The 22,581-nt window shown below is 38.6% G+C and overlaps 1 protein-coding gene across 2 annotated transcripts in view; it reads right to left on the bottom strand.

Annotated features, from left to right (window-relative positions):
• The window catches only part of RDX (radixin), a 67,157-nt gene that overhangs the window by 4,552 nt on the left and 40,024 nt on the right, over window positions 1-22,581 (bottom strand). For both annotated transcript variants that reach the window (XM_090029416.1, XM_090029425.1), the window contains exons 4-12: window positions 19,789-19,884; window positions 18,165-18,439; window positions 11,942-12,025; window positions 10,978-11,124; window positions 9,319-9,415; window positions 8,551-8,714; window positions 7,732-7,862; window positions 3,145-3,305; window positions 1,848-1,940 (exon numbers count right to left, since the gene is read on the bottom strand). In XM_090029416.1, the coding sequence (XP_089885542.1) occupies window positions 1,848-1,940; window positions 3,145-3,305; window positions 7,732-7,862; window positions 8,551-8,714; window positions 9,319-9,415; window positions 10,978-11,124; window positions 11,942-12,025; window positions 18,165-18,439; window positions 19,789-19,884 (1,248 nt within the window). The remainder of the gene's footprint in view (window positions 1-1,847; window positions 1,941-3,144; window positions 3,306-7,731; window positions 7,863-8,550; window positions 8,715-9,318; window positions 9,416-10,977; window positions 11,125-11,941; window positions 12,026-18,164; window positions 18,440-19,788; window positions 19,885-22,581) is intronic.

The raw sequence follows: 22,581 nt of genomic DNA, 5'->3' as shown, positions 1-22,581 counted from the left end.
GAACTGGAGATAGGCCTGTCAAAAGTCTCTGGGTTACAATTACAAGGGAGAACAATAACAGGGATATCGTAGTGGGTGTCTGCTATAGACCACCAAACTAGACCAGAGGGTGTGGTGGATGAGGCTTTCGTCAGACAGCAAGCTGGAGTTTTCTAATCACAGGCCTTGGTTCTCATGGGGCACTTCAACCGCCCTGACATCTGCTGGGAGGGCAGCACAGCAGTACACAGGCAATCCAGGAAGTTTCTGGAGAGTGTTGCGAATAACTTCCTGGTACAAGTGTTTGAGAGGCCAACTAGGGACTGTGCTCTTCTTGACCTGCTGCTCACAAACAGGGAAGACTTGGTGGGGAAAGTAGTAGTGCAGAGGTCTAAGGTGACTGTGCCAAGCAAAATGCCTTTGTGTGCCAAGCTCTGGCACCCATGCTGGGGGTTTCCTACCCCTGTAATAGTAGATGGCAAATTGGGTAGCAGTGACCATGAGAGGATCTTGGGAACTACAGATCAGTCAGCCTCCCCTTAGTCCCTGGAAAAACCATAGAGCAGGTCCTCAAATAATGTATTTCTGAGCACATGGACGAAAAGGTGATTAGGAACAGTCAGCATGGATTCACCACGGGCAAGTCATGCCTGACCAACTTCATTGCTTTCTATGGTGAGATGACTGGCTGTATGGATGTGGGGAGAACAGATGTGATATACCTTGACTTTAGCAAAGCTTTTGATACCATCTCCCACAACATTCTCACAAGCAAGCTAAGGAAATACGGGTTAAATGAAGACTGCAAGGGGGATAGAAAACTGGCTGGATTGTCAGGCTTAATGTCTAATTGGCAGCTGGTATCAAGTGGAGTGCCCCAGGGTTGGTCCTGGGGCCAGTTTTGTTCAATTTATTCATCAGTAACCTGGAACGTAGGATACAGTGCACCCTCAGCAAGTTTGCAGATGACACCAAGCTGCGGGGAGTAGTAGATATGCTGGAGGGTAGGGCTAGTATACAGAGAGACCTCAACAAAGTGGAGGACTGGGCCAAAAGAAATTTCATGAGGTTCAATAAGGACAAATGCAAAGTCCTGCATTTAGGACAGAACAATCCTATGAACCAGTACAAGCTGGGGACTGACTAGCTAAGCAGCAGCTCTGGAGAAAAGGGCAGATTACAGTGCACAAGCAGCTGAGTACAAGCAAATAGTGTGCCCTTGTTGTAAAGAACACTACTGGCATACTGGGCTGCATTAGCAGGAGTGTTGACAGTAGACTGAAGGAAGTGATTCTGAAGGAAGTGATTCTGCCCCTGTGTTCAGCACTGGTGAGGCAACATCTGGAGTACTGTTTCCAGCTTTGGGACCCTCATTACAGAAAGGACATGGACAAATTGGAGTGTCTCCAACAGAAGGCAACAAAAATGGTTAGGGGACTGGGGCACATGACTTATGAGGAGAGGCTGAAGGAACTGGGCTTATCTAGTCTGGAAAAAAGATAATTAAGAGAGACTTTAATAGCAGCTTTCAACTACCTGAAGGGTGGCTCCAAAGAGGATGGAGCTAGATGATTCACAGTGATAGTGATGACAGAACAAGGAGCAATGATCTCAAGTGGAAGTGTAGTAAGGGCAGTGTAGGTTAGATATTAGGAACAACTCTCTCACTAGAAGGTTGTAAAGCCCTGGAACAGGTTACCTGGAGAGGCTGTGGAATCTCCAGCCTTGGAGATTTTTAAGATGTGGCTGGGAAAACATAGTTGGGGATGGCCTGCTTTGAGCAGGGATTTGGACTAAATGATCTGAGGTCCCTTTCAACCTTAATTTCCTATAATTCTATGACTTAACACACTGTAAGACTTCATTACTTTGTGTTGCCATTCTGTAGCTTCCTCTTCTTTCTTCTTCTTGGCCTCCTCAAGAAGTGCAATCTTGGCAGTGAATTCAGCAAGTTCTGCTGCCTAGGAGAGAGGAAATGAAGTAGAAAGGTTAATTCAATACCCTTTATTGGCTCTACAATAGAAGTGGAAAAGGCCTTGCTATGCTCTGAGCAAAAAGAATATATTCATTATGACACTAGTAATTTTTCTACCTTTCAAAAATAGAACTTTTAATTATAAATGAGCTTGAGGGACAATGTTTGTGCTGCATCTCCCCAGGTAGAAAATCCCTGGTTAGGGATGATCTTTACAACTCCCAGACTGAGCTGCCAAAGGAGGTACAACTGACATAAAGTAACAGCTAGAGGCGTTCCAGCGTAGTTAACCACAGTCTTAGTTTATCTACCTCATAAGCTGGTGCCACAACCCAGATTCTCAGTAACTCCCTTCCTTGCCCTCAACCTGCCTGTTACACTGAGGAACTGCCAGGTACCATAATGGGGCTGTTCCTTTACTAGAGAAATTCTAGCCTGGCAAACTGTGGCTGGGATACTATAGTTGGGGATGGTCCAGCTTTGATCAGGGGGCTGGACTAGATGACCTCCTGAGGTCCCTTCCAACCATAATTTTCTATGATTCTAACATCCCACTGTGACATCTGCTGTGACAGAATATACTGTAGTATACCCAAGCCAAGTGCTTTTAGTGAAATATGAGATTACTGCTGCATTATCAGTGGGATTTCAAAAGGGTTAATGCAATACTGGCTAACCCGGCTCCCACTGAAGCCAAAAGAAGTTTTACAAGTGAATTCCATGGAAGAATTAAGGTGTGAAGATATGAAACACTAAGATCCCACATGGAAGCTTTATTGCATTAGTTTTCTTTAACTACTGAAATCACAGAGGCATAATAGGATCCTATAACAGGTAACTGAGCATAATATGCTACCAGACACACACAAACTGCAATGACACCTGGAGCTGATCAGAGGACAATCATTGCTGGGTGTCATTATATGGTATAAAGGATGTATTTCAAAACAAATTAGTATTCTTATTAGCATTTTAAGATTATTAATAATGAATAGGTCAATATTTAATGTAGAAGTGGCAAACTACTTATCGAAGCTGGAATTTATCAAGCTACTGTAGCTTATTTATGGTTATCTATGATCAAAAGGATAGAACGTTTACTCCTTTGGCAAAAAAAGTAAACAGACTACATTTTCAACTTGTTTCAATAACCATAGGTTGGTTTTAGGGATTCTGGGGTTTCTTCTTACTAGCTGTTCCTGGTTCTTCATTTGATCAGCAGCCTGTTTGGCTAGAGCAGCTTTAGCTTCTTCGGCAGCACGGCGATCTTTTTCCAAGCGCTCTGCTTCTTCTTTTGCACGCTTTCGTTCTTGATCCAGTTCCAGAGCTCTTCTCGTCTGTTCTTCTAACTCTGGCCAAAGGGAAAATGTCAAGACATTGCCACCTGGTTTGTCCTGATAACTATGTTGCCTGTTATGCATAGCTCAACAAACCATTGAAAAAAATTCTAAACTTACCTAGAATAACGGCCAAGATACTCAATCCTGGTGCCCCAAGTTAAGCTCCAACACCTATTTTTAAACACCTAAACACTATATTTAACACAGGCTGCTTAAAGTCAACAGGAACTGCTAGGTATCAAGCACTTTTGAAAATCAGTGTAAAGTAAGGTTCCTATTTTTTTAAAACTGGCATTACTGGTAACTAGTGTTCAGTTAGGGCTAATTTAAAAAATGAGTAGTCACAATTCCATTCACAGACAACAGGGCCTACAATAGGCCACTCCAAAATCAACCAACCCCCCCTTCCTCTCTCCTGCTCCACCTTGATAAAAAAAAGACTAAACAATACCCTTACCTCTTAGAAAAGAGACTACTAAGTACTCTGCCACAGCATTTCACATGATTATTGTCATGTCTGAGCAAAGGTTTTTCACTGATACCTTTTATTGAATCAACTGTTTAGCTGAGAGCTGTTGGACCAACTTTTGGGCCTAGACCTCAGGAAGGGCACCTGTTCCTTGAAAGCTGCTCCAACAGCTTCACCAACTACAGAGTTTGTCTAATGAAAAAATATTACAAAAAATTTTGCCCTTCAGATATTTCCCAGACCATCGTGGCTGCAACAACATTCCAACCCTGTTATAATCATTTTGATACAGAAGATAAGCCTAAAACAGTATTCCACTACAATGACTCATGGATATTCCTTAAGCACTATAGAAGAACTTGTTGGCCACTTTCAGCATGCACTTTTGCTACACAATGTCAACAACAGTTAGATTTAGAAAGCAGTTTTTCAGAGAACAGTGCCTAGAAGGATTTATACCTCAACACACCGTGTTATCTTGATGGATACTGTATCTGGTATCATGCTGTATCTGGTTAATATAGACACCCTTAAAATAGTATTGCGGGTTTTTAAGTGACATGCAAGCTTTTCTTTTTTCCTGTTACAGCAGACTCATTCTTACCTTCCCCTTAAAGAATAAGCTCAGAAGGACTCATGTTGAATTCCCAACAAAAATTATACAATGGTACAATTGTTTAATTTTATGTAAATATTGTTTGTGTGTGTGTGTGTGTGTGTGTGTTTTATTATATATAAACACAAATATAAAATATCTCCCCTCCCCCAGCCCCTTCCCCGCTCCAGGCTTGTGTGTGTGATACATCATATAGATAAAAAATATAAATATAAATATATAAAAATAGAAATAATATATAAATTAAAATAATCACACTCACAAGCCTGGAGGGGGGTGGGAGATAATAAGCACCAGGCATACCACATACCCACGTAAGCTGGAAGAGGGTAAGGTCTAGCTAGTCTGGGACCATGGGATTGACTGCAGGCTGCCTTGGGGTAGGCATCACAAAAAGGACATCACTTTGGCAACAACAAAGATGGGGGGGGAGATCAATATTCTATTGTTATTTTTGTTTAGATTTTAAATAATTTGTTTCTTTGGTGGGTGGGAAGGAAGGACGGGGAGGATGAGGGGGTTTGGAGGCAGGATGCAGCCATAACAGAGGCAGGTACAGGCCGGGAGAGACACTAACAGAGGGAGTGGATTCGTCTGGGTAGGCTTGGGAGTGAGTTGACATTAGAGGAGTGGGGGTGAGGGGGACACACGGCAAGCAATTTTTTGGATACTCTCTTTTATGGATTAAGTGAGAATGACTGGGTTGGGTTGGGCTGGACTGGGGTGGAGGGCGAGGATACCCTTCTTGGTCAGAGGTAGGAGAGCATGAGGGGAAAAAGTAGGGTGAACTGCTTTTGCATTTGGGAGATTGAGGGCGAGGGGGGACAGTTTACTGTAATATATTATTCTTTCTCTAATTTCTGCCTAGCGCTGAAAGCCACCCAGAGCCTTTTCTTAGAAAGATAACATATTAATCAAATCTAGTAAATAAATAAATAGTCAATATAACTAAGTGAAGCACAGGATGGACCATGCCCTGCTAACAAGTAATGATTCTCTATTTCCAATGTATGACACCACACTTATTTACTGCACGCAAACCAAATCTTTCTTTGAAGGCAGATGCATATGTTACCTAACGCTATCCCAACAGGTTCACAAAAAGTGATTTTCACAACACCTTGTGAGAGATGAGGTTTTACAGTTAGGGGCCCAAGGCACGGCAAGGTCAAAGTCAGAAGGATATACTAATTTTGGGTGCCTAACTTGAGATTACTAGGACCCATTCTTCCACACACTTAGCATTACAGAGCTGTAGTGTGGGAACACAGGAACAATTAGTGACAGATATTTTGCAGTGCATTGGAGCTCCATAGCAACTATCCATTTGTGTGCTCTTACCCCATGCTAAATGGAAATTAACCCATGGCAGATTACCCCATTTTCACTGAGAGCTAGCTAAAGTTACCACAGTAATTAGCTTCCAATTACTGCAGGGTTGCAGTAAGCACATGAACAGTTACTATTCAGCAGCTGACATACTGTAATGCCATGCCCCCTTTTACCTCAGAGTAAATTTTTCATACGCCCCTACCCTTGTGTGTTCAAAGTATCATTCCTGTTGACTTCAGTTACAGCTGCGAGTGCTCAGTACGTCTACAAATCTGATTCCTAGAATGTCATATAATTAGTAATCACCTGTGAGAAGCCTGATTAAACTACCTTTCCTTGCAGCACATAACATCCTGTAGCACTGACAGAGATAGGAATCCATTTCTCCAGAGTAGCATTCAATTGGTATAGTAAAGATACCATCTCTTCACTGTAATAACCCTTGCCTCATGCATTACATTTGCCAACTTCTGCTACAAAGCAGACAGCAGGCCTAGACAACAGCCTCTTTCATGTAAGTCGCTCATAATCTGGACTCACTTATTCCTTCTGCACATAGAATGAGACAGGCTCCCATGGAAAAATACAGAATGGGATTGTACAATTAACATTATCACCACACATGCACATTACTTCTTGTATTTCATATTTTTTCACTGCCTGACTTTGCACTCAGTGCTCCTTTTTGTCAGCTTTGAGGGGGTGGTTTCTGCATGTGGGCTTACACACACACTTGGTAGGAGTCTAACAGTGGTGCAATGCTCAAAGATCACTGAAAGTAGCAAAATCAGTCCCCAGATGGTGGTATGTGAGAGGGCCTAAAGTGCAGCTCGCTATTACCATAATACAAACGCCAAGTTTGTAGCCAAGAATGAAGAAAATTATATACACCATTTGGTAGGTATATCACCTTTAAATTGTCCTAATCAGGGGAGCAGTAAGAAGTGCAATTTCGATTTTTCTGGCTTTAGATTTGTTTTTACTAAATAACAACTCATATATGATAAGGCGAATGATAAATCAGGGATCCTGGTTTCTCTATGATTAAAAAAAAATCCCCAATTTTCAGGTTAAAAAAGTATCCCATATATATGGATTTTGGAATAGTTTTTTTAACTTGAAAAGTGGGGATTTTCTTTTTTTTTTAATCAGAGAGAAACCGGGATCCCTGATTTATCATCCGCTTTTTGCTATATATTAGTGGTGTTTCATTTTGATCATGGCAAAATGTGGATTTTGGGTTATTTTTTTAACCCAAGAATTGGGTTTGTTTTTTAAATGGAGAAAACCAGGATCCCTGATGATAATCTATGTAAATACACCAATAGTGCTTAAAGATATTGTTGTGATATAGAAACACAAGGGGGCAGCATTATATTTGCTGTTGTAAACAATTTTGTATTTCCAATTTTTTTTCTTTTTAAAACTTTGCACTTAATGTAACTTCAAGTCCTCAGCATTTCACAAACTTGAGACTAAATAACCCGTACTGCAAATTAAACAAATATTCAAAAATTGAGATTAATATACACATGCTTTTACCTTTCATCATACCCTTTTATTTTGCTAAAACTGGAAAGTTTCAAAAGTCTTATTTTTCAATTTCCTTTGTGCTTATTGTTGGCTTGTTTCTCATTTCATAGCGTTTAAGGAATGTACCGTGTAGCAGCGAGCACATAAAGCATTTCTTTAAGCAAACAAATATAAAAAAAATGTTTAAGTTGGAACTGTACCTGAAACTGCCCATGAAAAGTATCTAAATTTTATAATTACTTAAAAAACAATCCTAAACAATAGAACTAAAACTACCCATATGCATTCACCTAACACCTTGGCAAGGTTTGGAATGGGAGATGAGGGAAAAAACAACAAAATGAGCAGTGGGTTTCAGCAGGAAGGAGGAAGCTGGTGTTCTGTTTTGGGGTGTTGTCTGGGGACTCTTATCCTTGGGTTGTTTGTTTACTGTAAGCCACTCTGAGATAGGGTGGGATATAAATCTAAAAATAAAGTAAGAACTTACCTTTCTGTGCCTTCATTGTCTGTTCTTCAATTTTTCTTAAGCGTTGCATTAATTCTTCTTTTTCACGTTCTATTCTTTCCTTTTCTTTTTCTGCTATTTCCCGTTTTTTTTTCTCATTTTCTAGTTGTGCCCTAAAAAACAAAAGAAGTGCTGAGTAGACAGGAATGGGTGCTAAACCAAAGAGGAGTAAATCCTCTTCCCACGCCATTTAAATGTCATGACTTCAAGGGAGTTTCTCAGTTTACACAGCTATCTGAAAAAGCAGATTTTAGGTCTTGAATGTGTTTCACATTCAGTTTACACTACAAATAAGGAATTCTATTATAATACTGTATTGAAATGGAATGCAGAAAGATCTTTAAAACAGGCCTGTAATGCAACTAAACATGTTTGGTCAAAGCTGGACCAATTCATGTCTAAGGCTTTAGTGGACAGGTGACCATACTGGTGTTACAAATTGCAACAGTGTTTTCTAACAGTCAAAGAAAAATCATGCTGTACTAGGTTCCACTAGTATTGTCTATCTTGAAGTTTTGCCAAATCTTAAAGAATCAAGCAACAGAGGTTTAAACTATTTAGCAAAAGGAAGAGCTTTATGAAAAATGACAGAGCTTTCAGTAATATTTTCACAAAAGACAAGGTTATCTGTTAAAAAGCTAGATGAACCATTCCAACCTGCAATCTCTTTTTTTTAATTAATAAATAAGTAGTAGATTTTTGATTTCCGGAACACCAAGAACTCAGATTCCATGCCCTTGAGATCTTTTGAAGTGTTAAGATAGTATTTTATTATGGTTTATAGAAGGTTTAATACCATACCTCTCCAACTGTTTCTGATGTTTCTCCTCTCTAGCTTGGGCTTTCATTTGCTGCACTTCAATTGTATCAGGTTTTCTCCTCCTCATGTACAATTCATGATTTCCCATGCAGAGTGCCAAAATCCGCTTATTAATTCTTAGGCGAGGTGCGTAAAAAACAAAATCCTAGCAAGAAATATTTAAAATTTAAAATACTTGCATTGGAGTGCTTATGGTCTAAAAAATGTTATTGAATATCAATACACCAATAATATATATCTAGGTTTGCAAGACTATGTTTATTCTTACAGGAACTGAAATTCTTTCTTTGGTCAATCCAACAGCAGATATCTATACGGTTACTAATTGGAAGAGCCATTCAATAACATGCTTGGACTCTTTAAGGTAAAGCATATGCACAAATAATTTATTTGGTCTTCCAAAATGGTTGAAACTCATTGATGCACTTCAATTTACTGGCGAACACATGAAGGGTTTTGGGGTTTCTTTTTTTTGGACCCAATCTACAATTCAAAAGGAGGATGCTGCATTAGTGGGCAGCAAAAAAGTAAGAAAAGACATATATTTCCCTGTATAATTGAAAATGAACATTTATATTAGATCATCAGTTATTTTGCCACTAAATAGTCAATGTAAGGTAAAGAAAGCCTCAGAGCCAATTAAAATTAGCAGGAAAGAATTCCACACTCATGCAAGTGCCACAATAGCATAAATGTATACTTAAATTCCACAAAGAAAAAAATAACCCAGAGACTCAGTCTTTACTCACAGGGGCCTTCTTGTCAATTGGCTTTATGACAAACTTTTTGTCATTAAATGAGATGTTTCTGATTTCACTCCAAGGAAAACCAATCTTGGGGGTCAACCTTCAAAAAGAAAAAATAAATTCTTAATATTTAATAATAGGCATGAATGGTGAATTTTCCAACAAATATCAAAAGGAATCTATTTTCCCATTTTCTCGGTTCCATTTTTAATATTAAAGTGATTTTTGGAAAAAGCTTAAAGGAATGACAGTTAATGAGATAATTTAGCAAATGATTTATTATTATATAGTTAGTCTTACAAGCTGGTATGGTGCTGAGAGTCAGCTGTGATGCATCAGAAGAGGGCGTTACAAGCTTCAAACTTTGACGCATACTATTCATAATGTATTTAAGTAATGAACATCATAATTTGTTGACCCTTACTTTAAGCATACCCTTCATTTAAGAGGACAAACAATTTCTCAAAAGAAATGTTCACTCTAAAGCATGTCTTCATTATAACAAACACTGAAATTTAACCAAAAGTAAGTTTGAGAAGATGGTTTAACGTGAGAATTGCACGCTGCTACAATCCTATAATTCAGTTTGAAATTTTATCCCCTACATGAGATTTAAATAATCTAATCAATTACAGTAATACCAGAAATAGGTATACATATTTAAGCTGTTTCAACCATGCTGTTTTTCTCAGTTGGACTAAAAGTATTTTCCACTTGCATCATCTCAGTTACAAGCATTAGAAGTTAAAAACTGCAAATGGGCTTAGACAATGAGACATGCTTCATCAGATCATCAGAAAGGAGGCCTTTTATTTGAACACTCTAAACAATTTTTCCTTCGCCTCGTCAGAGCTATATTGCTATCTAATGACAATTCATATTTGCCAAAGATACTCTCAGGGAGTATGTTTATCAGGGGAGGCAGTTAATTTGAAAATAATGGGTTTCAGCTATCTAATGCTTGACTCACTATGTTTCATTTCAACTCATCCTGAATCTGCGGTTAGTATCACATGATACTTAAGCTCTAGAAAGCATATATAATAAGCAGCTCTTAAAGTGTTTGGAAAGAAAGAAATTAGAATAACTCTGTTCTTTTGCTTTTAGATACTTATTTTGCAAGTTTTTAACTTTTCCTTCTTCAAAGAATGGGCAAACAGAAAGCATTCCTAAATTCCTAAACAGAAAAAGATGTCTTAATCTATTAGTTTTCCTCGATGAAAAAAAATTACACTTTTGATGGACAGGACAGCTTTTGATGTTCTCATTGCTCTACGTCTACCTGCAGTTATTACAAGTAAAATGCTTCTTATTTAAGGAGTTGTTCCATCTATGCTATAAGAATATCTGACTGTCCTTGTTCTAATTTGCAGTGAAATTAAGATCCTAAGAGTATGGAAAGCAAGAAAGCAGCAATACAAAGAAAAGGTTAAAAGTCATTAAAACCTCTGGATTTGAAATACAAATTTGAAATCTACACGGCAATTCCTACTACAACCAGAGTAGTTCTTTTGTTCCACTCTTTCTTTTTATTTAAATTGTAGTTTTCTTACGATGAAAATCATCCCTTACTACACATAGGTACAGTGTGTCCTATATATAGACCCCAAACTCAGCAAGGGCTCTTGCACAGGAAAAAAATATAAAATGTTAACAACTTACTTGTCATCATGCTCATAAATATTCAGACCCAAAGCATCAACACCTAGCCACAATTCAGTTCCCTTTTTATTCTTTATTTCAAAATAGTTAACTCCATACATTTCCAAATCTTGTGCAATCTTGAGGTATTCCATCATAGAATCTTCCCTGAGGAGAGAAGATAGTATAATTAAAAGACAAAAAATGAGCTAGGCAGAGAAGCGGGGAACTAAAGATTGCTTAAGTTTTGCATTTCAAATTAACTTCATTTAAATCTTCTGGAGGGTTTGTAAGCACTGTGGAGACATCTATTCAGATATTTATACAGTTCACATCACCTTCATACTCATGGTCCTCATAGGGTGCTTGTAGACGTGCGGGTACACTGCTCGGACACACTGTAATTACAGCATGTCGGAGCAGACTCGATTAATGGGGTACGGTGGAGTGTGCTAATTGGCATGCTCCAACAGCCACTACATCTCATGTATTTAGCATCCCTGCACTTCAAAATGGCAGCAGGGGCACTTTAACTACAGCAAGCTTTAGTTAAAAGTGCTCCTGCCATTTTGAAGCAGGGGATGCTGAATACACGAGATGCTGTGGGCACTTCCATTAGAGCAGTTCTTGGAGTTGCTATAATTAAAGCGCCCCTCCTCCCCCACCCGCAGAGCATGTGTAAAGGTGCCCATAATGATTAAATTTTATCCTCACCCATGATTGTGAGCTAGGGAAATATTATAGCCAGATGGGAAATTTGCACACCAGGGAAATAACAGCTTTGCCCAAAGTCCCACAGGAAACGTATGAATGTATTGAGAACTGAACCCCGGTCTCTGGCACCCTGCTCCTATACTCTCTTCACTAAACCATCCTTCTTAACCTGTGTTTAGATGGTGGTGAAAAGAAGGAGTTTTAAAACAAAAATCAAACTCATTTCAAATAAAGAAAACTTATCTTGGAAGAATTATTCCTAAATAGTTACCTCAACATCCCCCTGTGTTCTTCATGCCAGTTCTGTATTCTTTCCTCCCACTGCTCTTTGGTCAGTTTGTGTTGTTCCAAGACCCTGTCAGTTAAACAAAGCCAAACAAAAGGATGGAATGAAATAGACCAGCAACCTGATCCCTTAAATACACAAAGATATCAGTTCAAATACACACACACCCCTCCCCAAACACTTCCTAAGTCTTTTCACTCATGCGCACAATCTATGTATCAACAAATATGGCCACACCTACATGGTTCCATTTAATTTTAGAACTATAGCACTATGATATCCCATATTATTTTCTTAGTATTAATATCTTTTTAGAAGAAAACTTTAAAAAAACCCAGTACTGTTATGACAAGCAGTTTTTAAACTTCAGTAAAGTTTATTCATGTCAGATGACAACCATGGACAAGTACTTCTTAAAACTTATCAGCATAGCAGAGTAACAGAAGTTGAGTGCCTGAGCAATACTTTTATAAAGAAAAAGTCATGTTGTACCTTCTTAAAATCAAACAAAGGAGTTTTATGTTTTTATTCCTAACATGCAACTTTTTAAGCATTCCTGGTGTCTGGTCAGAAAAGAAAATGCAGCAAGTATCATCTTACTGAAAAGATCAGCTTAATTGAATTTAGTGCTCTCACTCTGCTGACAAGAAGGTTTTTATCACTCCTTCTCCCCACCCACTCCCTCCTGTTTCTAGCACTATACACCTGTGGGCCACTGAATTGTATGAGGCAGAATAGAATACATCAACAAAAAACTGATGAATACAATTTGACTTTGGAATCATGCAGGTAGGTGAATTAACACCACAACCTTCAGATGCCTGTTAGCAAATGCCTGTGTAGGTTTAAATTACAAATTAAATATTTTAGCTACATCTCAAAAACAACACATTACAATTCTCACAGTATGACCACCTTTAAAAGGCTATGAGTAGAAAGTACTCAAAAACTATGTGAGTAGCAAGTTCATTAAGAACTTTAATCTTGGACAAAAACTTCTACTTACTTAATATTGCTGTGTACAGATAAAGGTGTTGACAGTAGAATCTTTAAAAGCTTTATGTAAACTTGTGGCTGAGGCTTCTAGGAGCCACTGATCCAAACAGACCAGTGCACTGTTCAGGTACATACATAAGATGTTGTCTGCCCCAAAGAGCTTACAATTTAAACAACAGATCTCATACTAAGCACAGGTTTAACCAGCATCATTGTAGCTGCAAGACATTATGTTGTAAGTCCTTTATTTTTCTATGCTTGCCTCATCACCAGACTTTCACCTTTAAGTCTGAAGTTTTTCAGCAAAGGGGTCTCTTCCCAAAGTCAAATTATAAAAAATAAAATGAAAGGACTAGATTTTTCTAAACGTAGCAAAAATTGAAAGCAACTTAATAGTCCTTTCCTTGCTTGGAAAAACTGATTCAGTTGTTTAGAGTATTTCAAGACTCCATTCTGGATTGGACATATTGTGCAGGCATTTTTCAATAGTACTAGCCCAACATTTCTACATTCTACCTCTTCACCTCTACCACAGACCCACACCCTTCTTATTTATTCCTTTGCAAAACAAAGTGGAAGGGCAGAGATACTGGTGTTTCTTTTAGCACCTCACAATTACCTAAAATCAGGCTCGTCTCCCATAGCACCTCCTGGGAGATCAGCCTGACTCAACAACAATCTCTTCAATGAACTGAAAATCAAAAAAGGAATTTTACAAGAATGGGAAACTTGATCATGTTACTAGGGAAGAGGGATGAGAGTATTGTATGGGCAAGGAGGGAGGAAAAGCAGGAAAGCCAAAGCATGACTGGAAGTTCAGCTGGTAAGGGAGTTGAAAAAAAAATAATAAAAGGGATTCTACAAGTATGTCAAGAAATAAGGAGAAGACCAACAGAAGTGCAGGTCCCCCTTACTGAACACAGAAGGCAATCTAGTTCTGGATAATGCTGAGAAGACTGAAGTATTTAATGCCTTTTTTACTTTAGCCTTCAAGAATAAGGTCAGCTACTAGATGACAAGTGAAGTTGGCATCCCTGATAGGATAAGGGATAAGCAGCTTAGAATAATGGAAGAACAAGTTAGGGACTACTTAGAGAAACTAGATGCCTTCCAGTAGGCAGGGTGAGACAGGATGCATCTGAGAGCAGTGGTGCCTGAATTTTTTGACCAGCAGAGCAGATGAGCAGTGCCAGGTCTATCTGCAGGCAAACTGTATGTGTGCATGTATGTGTGTGCAAGAGTGCATGTGCAAGAGTCTAGAGAATAATAGGCTAGTCAGTCAAACCTCAGTACCTGGAAAGATCATGAAGCAGGTCAAGAATCTATTTTCAAACATGCAAAGGAGAAGATGGCAGTTAGAAACAGCCGGCATGCATTCACCAAGAACAAGTCATGTCCAATGAACTCAATTTTCTACTGCAACAAGGTGACAGGCTGCATGGATGGGGAAGGAGCAGATGTGATATAACTTGACTTTAGAAGACTTTTGACAGTCTCCCACAACATTCTCATTAATAAGCTATGGAAATAAAGAACTAGATGAAAGCACCGGAAGTACAACCAGATACATTACTGGTTGGATCATGTTCGACAACTAGTCATGAATAGCTGAGTGTCTTGCTCTAAGGAAATGTAAGTGGGGCTCTTCAGGAGACTGTCCTGGGTCCAATACTGTTAACATCTTCACTAATGATCTGGAAGATGGGATTGAGTGCATATTTAGCAAATTTGCAGATAACACCAAATTAGGTGGAGTTGCAGGCACTCTGGAGGGCAAAGAATCCAGTGACCTTGGTAAATTGGAAAAAATAGTGCACAATCAATCAGATGACATTCAAGATGGATAAGTACAAAGTCCTGCACTTGGGACAGAATACTTGTATGCACAAATACAGCCTGGGGAATGACTGGCTAGGCTGTAGTGCTGCACAGAAGGACCTGCGGGTCCAGTAGACCTTAAGCTGAATGTGAACCAGTATTAGGGGAGCCCTGCTGTCTTTGGCTATCAGAAAAGAGTATAGCCCTCCCCCGGGACCCACTGCCACCAATGGACACCCTGCCCCTGGACACCATTGCCCAGATGCTCGTGGAGACAGCCCCTGTGCCCCACAGTTCAGATCCAGCCCAGGGCCTCAGGTGAGTTTGACATTGCCATTGGGGAAAGGACTAAGAGCAATGGCCTCCAACTCTATCAAAAAAGTTCTAGGTTACAGATAAGGAAACACTTCCTCACTATAAAATGGAAATTCAGCACTGGGATATGTTGTGGAATCTCCATCCTAGAAATTTTCAAGAGCAGGCTAGACAGACACTTGACTGACATAGTTTAGTCAGGGGTGATCTTGCCTTGAGCAAAGCACTGGACTAGACCTTCTGATGTCCCATCCAGTCCTATGATATTAATGTTTCTACCATCTTTTTCATGTTCAGGAGACACAATGAACCCAAATTCATCATGGTCATCTGCAACAAGCCTATAATTTGGTTTCTATAATCAGTCATATGAACCCATGAGATATAATTTGTAAAATGCCTGTGATTTGACTGGTATGTCACTAGTATTACAATAAAACTTCAGTCTTCTCACTTCAGGTTCAGCCTGGATTATGAAACAATTTTTAAACAATTTTCACTGCCATTATGTTAAATCTTTTTTTGTGCTAGCAATAAAGATTAGTTCAAATGGGACTGATAATTCAAAATCAGGTAAGAAAAGAACACAAACAATTTCTAATTTAAAAACAGAACTAAAGTCACCAAACAAAAATTATTAATAAATTCACATAATGTAGCATTTAAGGTATACTTTTCTAATAGGAAAAATCGGATTAGTATAATAATAGTATTCAATCTTATCTATAATGTTGATAGTCTCAAATTTATTAATAAAAACAAAATATTCAGGGGATCGAGACATTTTCTTTACATACTGAAAATTTCAATTTCAAATACTTACAGGAATACCATCAACACAAAAGTTATATTCCTGTCTTAATCTTTTCCCACTTATTGTTGTAACAAGCCCAAACCTAAGAGATTGGCAAAACAAAAATTTAACTAGTCTTTCCTGTTTATTTTGTATTTCTCAACACATTTCATATGGTTGCTTTCATCTTCTCCTCTCTATAGGAAAAAAACAAGGAATCTGTAACTTTACTAACATATGCAATCCTGTTAATATTTATGAGACTACTCACGTAAGTAAAGTTGAGGGGCTTAAGTGTTTGTAGAACACACAGTTCTCTTAAGCTGTTGCAGGTCTTTTAGACAGGAACAGGAAAAAAATATGACATAGGTAGGGGGAGGGGTTGCAAAAATATATGGATAACAAAAATATGGAGCAACTAGCAGGCAAGTGGGATCGCAAAAATATGGAGTAACTGTGAAGCAAGTATAGTTCCTGAAATCACTGTAAATTCCTTTAAAAGAATTGATTGCTATATTTACTCAAATCCAGGATGATCCCCCGCAACATGAGGAAAAGAAAGCCTTATCTTAGATTTGGCTACTGACTTGGGACAGGCAGTGGCTCAGCTCTGGCTTTGGCCCCAAGTTTACTGTGAAACCCTCAGCTGAGCCAATTCTGGCCCCAGGCCAGGGTGGCTGATTTGCCAGGGGAGGGTTTCATGGAAGGAGAACACAGGGGAGTCCTCACAGTCAGGGAAGCAGGGTGGGGAAGCACATTGAGGACATCTGTATGTGGCTTGTGGGGAGCACAGGGCCCACCTTTCTCCAGCCTGCCCCTCATCTGGCCGCTTACCATCTGCTCTACATCAGCCCCTGTAGCCCTAACCTGGCCAGGTCTGAAGCTGTTTCCCATGCTTCTCTCTGGCCAGACTGGGATGGAGCCGAGCTGAGTCCACTGCCACCCCTTGACTATCCTGGACAGAGAAGAGCCGCAGCGGAAGGTAAGCAGCAGGAGGGCCACATGTGCAGGGACAAGCACAGGTCAGAGGGAAGGCAGGCAAAGGCAGGAGAGTAAGCAGCACACCCTGGGCAGTAGCATAGGCTCAGGAGGGCAAGGGGCAGGGTCTTGCCCCTTGCCCCCACTACAGCAATGAGGGCACAAATTTAAAGATGACTGCTCAATGATTGGATTCTATACATGGAAAATTATAAACAAATTTATAGTTTTCCATGTATTGAATCTAACTGGGCTGTCATCTTTAAATTCGAGATCATCTTGGATTTGGGTAAATACAGGAGATTTCAAATGTACTATGTTCTTTAAATGAATTTCTCAATCCCATTTCCAGTATAAAAACCTAGATATTAAATAAAATGTCACTGGTATGTCTTTATTTACTAAAACAATTTTCCTGTTCTTTAAAAATCTCATTGCATCTAATTTACATTGATCAAATAACCAAGTAAACATTTACTTAATGATTGTAGTAGGTACAGAAGTATGTCCCACCTGCCCTAACAAAATATACTAACAGAACTGTGTGTTATGATTACAGGTACTCATTCTCTAATACTCTCTCCATTGTCAAGATGCACCAGAAAACATGATGCTATCAGCAACTTCAAAAACAGTGCCACCACCAAGATCTTAACAAGCCTTAAGTTTTTAGGTGGAATACCTACAGGGGGGAACATTTTTTTTTAGAATAACATTCTTCCTATTTGTGTATTTTTTGTTAATTCTTTAAAGTTATACATATCTGTAAATATTTTAAGATAGTATCTTCCCACACTCCCCCCCCGCCCCAAAGAGCAAGGATGCTTCAAGAACTGAAGGAAAAATATTGGTATTGAGGAATCCACATTAACTTGCTAATTGAATGGTTCCTATATTTAATTTAGCAGATGATATGATTCCAGAAGAGAGCAAGGAATATTAAACCATGCATATTAGCTCAGAATAAGAGACCATACACCCCAGAGGTATTACCTCATTGGAACAAAAGCAGCCACTTGACTGAATCTGTGCAATTATCAAAGGACATAGCTAATGAGGCATTCAAACGCAGTTCTCAAGAGAATCACAACTGGGATGCCTCTTCTTCGCTGCTCAAAGTCCAAGTTAGGAGAAAAGTAGGAGATTCTAACTTTTAGACAACACATGCACTCTCCAGAATAGTGCAACTAGCATGTACTGATTTAAAGATAAACTGACATTTGGAATTTAAAAACCTATAAAAATTGTGTTACCAGCAAGTTAACGTAGCATCTACAAAGCAGCAGAAGTAGTTTCACTCCCACTTACCGCTGGGGAAGAAGTCTGTCATTGGCCAAGTAGCCTAGCTTATGAATCTCCTTATTGTAATCACCATACTTTGCTTGGACGGCATAAGAAGCCAGTAGAACTGCAGTTTCAGGTGGACAGTAGATTTCATCATTTAGAATAGCTTCTTTCACTTGCAGAAAGAACAGTCTCTGAGTTATTTCTTGAATTAACTCCTCAGATACATCCTCCGGAAAAAACTTGGCCCTGAACTTGAATTGGAGAGGATTTTCTTTCCTTACATCTTGCTGTGTTACCTGGATGGGAGAAAAGTAGACGTGAAAGTGAAGTAAGCAATAGTTTATTATTTATTTTAGCAACAAGAAATTCACTAACTACTACACATTGTAATCCAACTCCCCCTGGCAAGCATACTGTAAAAATGACTTGCAATTCACAGGGCACTCAATAATTTACATTGAATTAAGCAAACATGACAGCTCTGAAAGGCAATTTAAAGGTCTCATTTAAAAGCTTATTGTAGACTTGTGTTAATTTTTACCTACTACAATGAAGATCTGAAAACATGATTCTTATGATGTATCAAATATAAAAAGAGTAAGTTACTGAAAGTAATTCACCTCATGTCACTGGGATTTCAAAAACTGTTTCTTAGCAAGAATTGTGGCATGCTCAGTCTTAAATATCTGGAAAAAAATTAAACTTTAAACTTTGGCTTACCACTATAAATAAGGGAACCTAAAATTCTTTGTTCATCACTTCATCTTTTGCTAGAAGGTGATGAACTTATTGCATTAACTATGCCATATCTTTCTACACCAAATTTACTTTATTTTAGTTAGAAGTTTGCCTAGCATTTTACCAGAAATCTGTATTTTTGTGTAGCTGTCCAGGCTTGGCCTATTTAAATTTTCAACACTAAATATTACTGAGATAAAGAAAGCTATTAAACAACAGAAAAGGAGAAAAAATAGATGGAAAAAACCCCCTTTAACATCAAGTACTGTAGCAATCCACAGTAAGTGTTAAGAAAAAAAGTGAAAGAGACTCTGATTTTGCAATCACATCAGTGCACACTTAATTTTATGTTACTGGGAATATTCCCAGTGAGATCATTCAATAAGTTCCATGGGACTATTTGTAAAGCACAGTCAAGCAGGTGCTTTAAATACTGGAAACAAGCTGGATTTCTCCAGACTAACTTCATGTTTTAAAATGTTCTGATTTATATTTGCTTTATTGTTATATAGAATCTAAAGAAACTATCTAAACAGCAAAAAACTATACATCAAAAGATGAGTGCATCATATACTTGAGGCTGCAGGTCTGTTACACCCATAATTTCTGTGACCTAGGGTTTTTCCATAAAGGTGAAAGGAGATGGAAGGGGAAGGATTTGTTCTGGGATGAGGCAAAATATGCTGCTACCACTCTGCAATATGATTCTGCTTGTTTATAGTTAAATCCATTTAACCTGCACATACACCCCACTGTACCAGTCTGTAACATAAAGCAGTAATTTACCCAAATTTCAGATGGACACAACTATAAGTACCAACATTACAGTAAGTCTACTGAATTTGTTGCAAGTCTGAAAACAAACAACTTAAAATTGAAATTGTTTGAACATTTAAGAACAGCTAACCTTTTTATTCAACTTCAGCCATGTTGAATAGCCTTTGCTGTCCACATACTGCAGCCCAAAAAACCAAACTTCACGTAGACCAACTGTTTTCACCACCTAAAAATAAATGAATTGTTACGTCAACAAAATCAGGTCACCAACTGGAACTGGGTGGGTTGAGTCCACATACATTCAGTATTAAATGCCACATAAAACAAGGTTTTGTGACCGTGTCATAAAATGCCATACATGATGCATAACTGTCAAATCAAGAATGAATAGCTGACAGTAATTATTGCAGCCTCTTCCTCCAAGATATATAATGTTTTTTCTTTAAAATACCACCAGTCAGAACAACATGAAATGTCTCCTCTGATCAGGATGCAAAGATGTCTGCAGATGGAAAAAAAAGGAATCACAAGACAAGACCATGTAAACCAAGTATCTTGTTTCTTTTCGTACAAGACTATGCAACACAGGAAAGGAAAACAGGATAAAGATGTGGGGGAAGATGAGAACAAACATAATTACTGGTAAGTAATCCTTTGTTTAATGTCTCCTCTTTCCCCATCCTATAGCAAAGAGAAGACAAGCAGCATTATTTCTGGTGGAAGAGAGCTCAGGCCAACATCTGAGGCACCGCCTTTGTGATCACTTAAGATAGCGATGCCCCAGCCAAAAACCACAGAAAGCAAGATGTCTTCTTTTCATTAAGCCAAAAGAATCATCTCAATCCTGAGATATTAAATAATGCAATGATACAATTATCTACAGACACACACAGTTAGGATGTATTATTTTATGAAATGTTTAAAGTATCAGAAACTACAGAACAAAGTTAAATTCCATATGCAAGTTTAGGTGTGCAAAACAAAGGGAAACTAAATAAGTTCATTATCTTAAACTGAGAAATATCAGAAAACAAACTAACAATGGTTTGGAAGGCTGTCCCATAGTAAAAAGGCATGATGTGAGTTTCTATGAATGGATTTAAAATGTTGTTACATAAAAATGCATATGCCTGTCTACTCCCACAAGATTGTATTGTCTTATCTGTCAAGAACTGTTCAAGTGGATTACTTATTCATGAACAGGACTCTTTATACACCCAACGGCTAAAAGCAAAAGTTTGGAAAGCACTGAGATGTAATGTGGCTCAGTAAATATGATAAAAGTCTCCTATATTAAGTATCTGTATTCCAGACCTAATTTGTACAACCTTTCAACTGGTTATCAGAAAATGCTTAAGGTACTCTGAATATTTCAGAATTATTAACATCAGTTAGCAAAAGACACAAGTCCAAATACTTGCTCTCTTGGTTTCTATTTACTTGTCTCTTGTCCAAAGGTCAGACCCAGGTGGGGAAGATAAGACTATGCCTGTCTTGCATTAGGCAAAGGGATGGGATCACCAGTTGAGTCAAGAAAGCTGTTGAAGGAACCCGCTCTGACATACTCTACACCAGCAGTTTCCAACGCGGTGCCTGCCCATGGGTGGCATGACGCACCCCCTCCCCCAAGGTTTATTTAGGTGCCTATACACATTTTCACAATCAGTAAAAACCATTATTCCAAAAAAAATGCTGTCATACTGGCACCCACCGCTTTTTCTTTTAAATTTGAATGTGTCCTTGGGCACATAAACATTGGGAACCCCTGCTCTGCACTATGATGTTTAATTAGATCCATCAATTATGAATATGGCCAAAGTGATGTTGTAACACTGTGACCATTACATGAGGCCAAAAGTTTAATTCAATATACTGATACAGAGTTAACCTTGAAAACCAACTGGGCAACAATTACTATAAGTACATGCATCTTCCTCTGTTTGGCAGGGATAGCCACACTGTTCAAAACCATAATGTTTGCTTAGTAGTGCAATTTAGGTACTGACGTTGCCCTATGAAGCTACATTTCTGGATGAAATATTTTTCTCTACCTGTAAAAGCATGGCAGTTGAAATCTGCCAAGATATTCAAGCTAATAATTTTCAATTTAAATATCTAGCAACTAATTGTAGGAACTACCAGAAGGTGTGAACGCCACCAAACACATGGAGTTTGGTTAAGAACATGGTACAGTATGTGGTGACGAGAGGTTTTGCACCTGTACCTTAGTCCCCCTATTCAAGAAAACTACTGGATGGACACTGGGCAGAAGACTTCCTGTAGTAGGTAGTTATCCCCCAAAATTGCCTAGCTAGAGATAGCATAGACTGGCAAGAGAGAAGTCACAGCTGCCTTCTTATGCCAGAGGATGGTATCATTTTTACTTGGGGTTGATATTGGCAACTCACCCATTCATCTTAGGGAGCAGGCAGGATGGCTGCCCTGTCCCCAAAAATTCTCTGCCCTGCAACACTTGTGAGTAATTGAAGAGACTGTTTTAGATCATTTTTAATTCCTTTTTTCCTTTCTTCTAGAAGTCTTGTTTCCCTGTTTCTCCAATCAGGAACTGGAAGAAAAAAAGAGCATGAATGCTGAAGTATTACTCCACAGTTCCAGTACGGAATGGCAAAGACTAGGGAGGAAGCAGTGCTTGGTTAATATACACAATATAAATGACAGTCTTTAATCTACTCTCTGCTTACAGGGTGAAGATGTACCACTCTTAGTACTGACTTGGTTATCAGAGGAGACAAATCATGCAATTCACATTTAAAACAGATGACAAATGAGATTTTGGCTCTTCCAAAAAATCAGGCCAGAAATTATGTTGCTAAAGTAATTCCCTATATAAAGGTCTATACTAGCATAGCACTATACAACAACTGTTTACTATATGATTATTACAAAAAATCATTTTAGAAAG

The sequence above is a fragment of the Crocodylus siamensis genome, chromosome 1, assembly GCF_052110815.1.
Source record: "Crocodylus siamensis isolate JL-2025a chromosome 1, ASM5211081v1, whole genome shotgun sequence".
In the NCBI taxonomy this organism is placed as follows: Eukaryota; Metazoa; Chordata; order Crocodylia; family Crocodylidae; genus Crocodylus; species Crocodylus siamensis.
This window is presented reverse-complemented; position numbering and strand designations above follow the sequence as displayed.